General features: G+C 34.1%; 1 protein-coding gene across 1 annotated transcript; it reads right to left on the bottom strand.

Annotated features, from left to right (window-relative positions):
- Positions 1 to 271: 271 nt before the first annotated feature.
- Positions 272 to 1,198, bottom strand: LOC101983201 (olfactory receptor 4N4-like). Its single transcript, XM_005367594.2, has one exon. It carries the CDS (start codon positions 1,196 to 1,198, stop codon positions 272 to 274), a length of 927 nt encoding a protein of 308 aa, XP_005367651.2.
- Positions 1,199 to 6,997: the final 5,799 nt, after the last annotated feature.

The raw sequence follows: 6,997 nt of genomic DNA, 5'->3' as shown, positions 1-6,997 counted from the left end.
CCAACACAAGATGCTTTAGTGTTCCTCACTCATGCATCTTATTAATTTTGGTCTCTGCATTTACCACGCTCATCCCATATACTTCAATAACTCTGTTATTCCTTTTTACAACCTTTAAAACATACAAAGTTTAATCTTTCACTATGTATAACTCTACCATATCAACTATACAATACCTGAAAAAGAGATATAGTCAGAATAACAGCATTTGATTTATAACAATAAATGCCATGCAAAATTATTCACCTTGATGATTTATTTAAAAAAATAGCTAAGAAACTATATGGCGAATTATTAACTTTTTCATAGAAGTTTTTACTTCCTGGTTTCGAAGTGTATAAATCACAGGATTCATCAAGGGAAATATTACAGTGTGGAAGAAAGAAACCACCTTGTCAGCTGCTAAAGCTGTGAACGGGCGTGTATAGATGAAGATTGCAGGTCCAAACATAAGAAATATGATTATGACATGAGTGGTACATGTGGATATAGCTTTGTTCTTTCCTTCAGATGCTGACCTGTGAACATGGCATAAAATAACTGCATAGGAAGTCAGCAGCCCCACAAAGCACAGGAGAGTAAGCAGGCCACTATTAAAGACCATTAGGAGCTCAACAGCAAAGGTGTCTGTGCAGGCTAGCTTGATGACCTGAGGAACATCACAGAAGAAGTTATCCAGATGGTTTGGACCACAGAAGGGCAAGCGGAGGATGAGGACAACCTGAATTATGGAATGAGCAAAACCTCCAAGCCATGGAGCCAACAGCATCACATAGCAGGCTCTAGGGCTCATGACAGTGGAATAGTGTAAAGGCTTGCAGATGGCAATGTAGCGGTCGAAGGCCATCACAACCAGAAGTAACCCTTCACCTCCACCAAGAAAGTGCAAGAAAAATAGCTGAGTGATGCAGTCTTTATAGGAGATTACCTTCTTCTCAGAGAAGATGTCCACCAACATCCTGGGAGTGACAATGAAGGAATAGGAGGCATCCAGGAAAGCCAAATTTCCCAGGAGGTAATAAAGTGGGGCACCTAGCCCAGGGTCTGATAAGATGGTGAGGATGATGAAGACATTTCCAGGCAAGATGATGGTGTAGAAAATTAAGCTCAGAACAAAGACCAAGAGCTGAATTTCCTGTGACTGTGTGAGTCCTATGAGGATGAATTCTGTGACAACTGTCCTGTTTTCTGTCTCCATCATTAGTCCCTACAGAACATAGCAAATACAGCAATTTTCCCTCTTCTGACACTAGGTCATAGTTATTCTCCTCCTAGAAGCATGGTTAGAACCAAGTGTATTATCTCATCTCTCTCTACACCTAAACCATTCATTTTTATATCACTTAATTGTCAACATCTCTCTTGTGGAGCTACATCCCTGCCAGCTTTACTGCAGAGCCTCAGTTTAACTCACCTGTAAAATAAAAATGTCATTGCTCTGGGTTTATTTCTCCTTGCCATGAAAGAGATTTTTTTGTTTCCCTGAGAAAACAAAAATCAATTTTCTAAATATATTGAAGTCTTTATGAACATATTTTGCAAGGGACTGAATAAACATTGATAGTGAAAGGAGTAGTGAATCTATAAATTATAATTGTTTCACACGTAGGTATTCATCAAAACTATTGAACTGTATACCACTTGATATTTGTTTCTTAGGATGTTGTTAGAAGGCTAGAAACCACTCATTTCCCGAGAACATTTTATTTTTCTTTACAGAAGATGTGATCATTAACCAGGTATAATTCAGAACTTTGCTCAGTTGAAGGATGACAAACTGATACTGTCTTCTGTAATGAATTAACTTTCTATGAGGCCTGTGATTTGAATCAGAATGAACGTGATAAATTACTGTGATTAAAACTTGAGCAAATTCATGGCAAGCACATTTTTATCTGATTTTTTTGAAGTCTTGTCTTTTAGTTGTGTCGTTTATACAGCGTCATGGTGGATTTTATATATGAGGAAAGTATTATGCCCCTGGGGTGTGCCACAAATAGATGTGAGTGAGATAACTGAATGGCAAATACCCAAAGGCTCATAAGTTCCATAAGAATACTCCAGTCTAAAAAGAAAAATATTTTACAAATATTTCAGTTACACAAAAAATGTTTAGTTACACAATACTATTAAAATACATTTAAATACTTTCATTAATAATGAAGTATGCAGTTGGACGAAAGAAAGCTTCATTGCCTACATTTGACAAGAGAGACTGTGAAAGACAAAAGAAATAAAAGAACAAATCTCTCAAATTAAGAAGTTTGTTTAAATATTTTTAAATACTAAGAGATTTCTTTATCTCTATCAATCATCATCTCTTTTTACCTTACCTTAATATATTTATTAATAATGACAGAGATTTCCACACACTGTTAAACTGACAATAGAAGAAGTACATTACATCACACGCAAGCAGATACTTAAATCTGTGCCTGCATATGTTCACTCAAAAAATGCATGTAGAGATGCATACACATTATATCTTAAACAAAGTCAAAGATCAGATGTGTGCATTCGATGAGCATACACCGATGTGCACATTGGCAGCACACACTTCAGAGGGAGACAGAGAAGAACGGAGCACTGAAGGGGCCAGGGAGACATAATGGTGGATGGATATCATCAATAAACTTTGTAAAAATGTACAATGTATTCTACGTTCTGAGAAGTAATGGGTGGTAAAGACTGTTACTACTTTCAGAGTGAAATTCTTGAGTTTGATAACTACGTAAATTTAAGATTACAGAATAAACGTTTATATAGGTTTCTCTTCAGCTTGATCTCAAAGCCCAAGGTCAGTGTCATCAGCATTATGTGTAAAAGGAGAACTATACTATTGTGAAACCAGAATCCTAGGCAACACTTTATTTTAATTTTCACCATATCTTTTCTGTATTGGTTATTGGTTCTGTACTCTAACGTGTTTCAGTTGCTATATATAAATTTATGACTAAAAATGAATACCAAATGATTTCTATTTTGTCCACTGTTCATTCCACATATGGTAATTATAAATATCAGAATGAGAAAGAACTCTATTATTGAGAATGCACTTTAATTAAGGATTCACACACTGCTTCATTTCTGCTATATATCTTTGATATGGAAGTATTAACTGTAAATTTATATCATTATATCTGTTAGCATTCTTTTTTATTTTTCTGAATTTGAAGAATAGAAACATTTACCTAACAGTCCCCCAATACTCTCACATGCCAAACATTCACCTCAGTAAAATAGACAATACCTGACTGTTCCAAACTTATTCTTAAATTTCTTTCCTTACAAAAGGCCCTTTTAAAGTTTGAGAATACACTGCTAATTTGTGATGCAATGGAGAATGAGCCTTGGGGATTTGAAGGCTAACAAAGCTGCAGGGAGTTTTAGTGGGAACTGTCAAAATGCCAACAGGATATGGACAAAGAATTAAACTAGATGCAAAATAAAACTAAGCTAGAAAACATGATGAATGTTAATATACTAGAAGTTTATGTTGTTTTTGTATTTATAAAATTATCCTGTATTAGAATATTTATTTCCCCCTCTCTCAAATTTTTATTAAATCTTGACTAGTTTTCTATCCTAAGATTTATTGCATATGGAAAAACATGGTGCTTACAAAGGTTTATTCTAATTAATTAGAAATAGCCCAGCAATACCACTTTTGGTTATATACCCAAAGGATGCTCAATTGTACCACAAGGACATGAGCTCAACTGTGTTCATAGCAGCATTGTTTGTCACAGCCAGAACTTGGAAACAACCTAAATGCCTCTTGACCAAAGAATGGATAAAAAAAAATGAAGTACATTTACACAAGGGGTACTATACACCAGAAAAAAAAATAAAGTCATCTTGAAATTTTCAGGAAAATAAACACCATTTTAAGTGAGGTAACTCAGACCCAGAAAGACAATTATCACATGCACTCACTTGTAAGTAGTTTTTAAACATAAAGCAAAAACAAAAAAAAACAGCCTACAAATCACAATCTGAGAGAACCTAGACAACAATGAGGACCCTAAGAGAGACTTACATAGATCTAATCTACATGGGAAGTAGAAAGACACAAAATCTCCTGAGTAAATTGGGAGCATGGGACCATGGAGAGGGTTGAAGGAGAGGCATGAGGAAGGGAAGGGAGCAGAGAAAAATGTATATCTCAATAAAAATCAATTTTAAAAAGAATGAACAAATCAAAGAATCATAAGAAATAGCCTAAGATTAGTTTACACTATGTCCAATGTAAAGTCATTGTTCTACACATAATCTATGAGAAAAATATTTGTATGCCAAACAAGAATATCTCAATATCATAAGAGGCATAGTAAAACTGAGAAATTTGAGATGATTAAATAATGCCACTGTCCTGTATTTGTTTTAAGTGAATTTAACTTTTGTACGGTTTGAATAAAAAGTATTAAACTAAATAGTTCAGTATCTGTTAATAGATTAAATGGAATTAGAGTTACTAAGTTTATCAAGCACGTGAACCTGTTATATAACTTTTTAGAACATCTAATTTATTATACTTTAATATTTTTAATATCAATTTGTCTTTGAAAAATGTGTATTTTAAAATATAGATGTGTTCAAAAAGGATTTTTGAAATATTGAAAAATCATTTTATCAATTTAAAATCTAGATTAATTTTGTCTGAACTATACTAAGAATTACAAAGATATTGGAAACATTTAAATCTTTTAAACATGCAAATAATTTTCAAGAGAGGCAGGATGCATGAAATCAAGATTAATGAGAAAATAATAAACTCATTAGTAATTTATTAAGCAATAATTAGCTTCACTTTACCACTTTGAAATACACTAAATGGAATGTCTAATATCATGAACACATTTTTCAAATAATTATAAAAACACTGGGGAAATAAAAGAAAAATGAAGTAAACCTCCAGTTATGTGGGGCAGTTGGTGTGAATGTAGTTAACCTAAGCGTTTCCAGCATTTTAGCCCACATATATGTATTTCCACAGGAAGCTGGCATAGACTGGTGTGAGAATTGAGGTTCTGAGACCTGTCTGGGACAGCAGGAGGGGAGAAGCACCCGGCAGTCTTTGTACTCTTGTCAGAATGTGGTCTAGTGTGGTGTCCTTTCTATTATTTGAGATGGTGGAATTGTCCAGTTCTCTTCATCCTTCCGGGAAGAACTTGTAATTATTTTTAAATTTTTGGTTATCATATTGAAAAGTTCTTTACAACACTGTGTCCTTTGCTATAATAGAGATGGCATGTAAATTTCAAATATTTTTATAAGAAGCCAAATTGCTGTAAGAAGATAATGAATGTTCTCTAAAAGGTGAAATTTTGGAAGACAGGCAGATTTACCTAATTATCACAAATATGTAGTGTTATTTGTTTATTTAGTAGATGAAATTTTATAAACATATTCAGTTATTTTTCCATTAAAATTAATTCCAATCTCATTATGCCATATACTAGGAATGCCTTATCTACTGGTAAGACAGTGGGAGTCTAAAATCAAAGTCTATGTCATGGGGAACACATGAAACAAAAGAAAAGTCTAACCCTAGGTTTTGAATGTCTCCCTTTGTAAAAATAAAAGAAAGTTATTCTGGGCAAGTTTTTGCTACAAATATTACAAAAATAATGTCATAATTAATGTGATATCAATGTTGTACTGGTGAATTGCTTCTCAGCATGGGGTCTGCCCAAGGTGTGATTAATATATCACTAACAACACTATTGGAGAAAATTATTGGAGGAAAATTTCCTTTCTCAATGTTTTGTTTGAAATTTTTTTCATTTTAATATTTGTTTTCTTTTCTTATTTTTAGTCTTTTCTTGTAATTTTAACTTTGGTTTTTTGGGGAATTTTTCATATATATAATAATATATAAATATATATTGAGAGAGAGAGACAGAAAACATAAAAGTGGGTGGCTGGGCAGTGAGGGGGATCTGGGAGTACAAAGAAGTACAAAATACAAAGTACAATATTTTTACAATTAAAAAATTAAAATCTTGTGCAAACCCACAGGTAATTCCTGCAAAGGAAATATATAGGCTAAGCACAGACCTTCAAATTTCCTTCTGCTCTTCCAAATCTAATTGCTCATTCTCATCCCAGCTTGGTACCAGAACAGCTGCTGAAGTCTCCCCTTCCTCTCTAACTCCATAACCAGTGGATCACACGGATCTTCTCCTCTGTCAACGCACTCCGCTATTCCATCCTCCAACACCAGCAGGCTTTCCCTGGAAATATACCAGCTGAGCAAGTCGGGAAACAGACTCCTAGAGGTGAACATAAAAACACAGTAACATTCAGAAGATGTCTTCACTAGACCACAGCAACACTACCAGAGTAGGCACAGAATATCCAAAATAGCTAAAGCACAAGAAAAATCCCTTAAGACAGCCTGTGTGAATGTGATCATTGTTCTTACAGAAGAAATTAATAAATCCCTCTTTTAAAAGTCCAGGAAAACACAAATAAATGGTGAAAGGAAATAAATAAAATTGTTCAAGACCCGATAGTGAGAAAGAATAGAATCAAGAAAGAAAATCTAAATTAAGGGAATTCTGGGAATGAAAAATTTAGGAATTCAAATGGGAACAACAGAAGCAAGCTTCACCATGAGAATACAGGAAATGAAAGAGACACCTTGAACCTGAAAGACAAGAAATAAGAGATAGATATATCAGCTGTGAGAACTCATTCAGCCAATAGTGTTTAAGATACTGGTCCACTTTGGGCGTGGTCAAATATACTATATATACAGATGTAAAAACGTGTGTGACTCTTTGGCTGCTGGATTCAGTTCCTGTTCCCTGCTCATGCAGAGGACTGCTCATCTGTAAGTCTACCCTAAATAAAGAAACCTTTATTTTATTCCATTCTGAGATAGTGTGGAATTATTTTTTTATAACCTATAACATATCAGCCAAAGAAATGCTAAATCTAAAAAACGCCTCACCAAATAAATCCAGAAAATCTTCTGGATAGTGGAGGTGCA

The sequence above is a fragment of the Microtus ochrogaster genome, unplaced genomic scaffold (assembly GCF_000317375.1).
Source record: "Microtus ochrogaster isolate Prairie Vole_2 unplaced genomic scaffold, MicOch1.0 UNK21, whole genome shotgun sequence".
NCBI lineage: Eukaryota > Metazoa > Chordata > Mammalia > Rodentia > Cricetidae > Microtus > Microtus ochrogaster.
The sequence above is the reverse complement of the archived record's forward strand: the minus strand, read 5'-3'. Positions and strand labels throughout refer to the sequence as shown.

What these genes read in the sequence shown, in the direction of transcription:
- LOC101983201 (XM_005367594.2), bottom strand. Translation starts at nt 1,198, where the DNA reads ATGGAGACAGAAAACAGGACAGTTGTCACAGAATTCATCCTCATAGGA.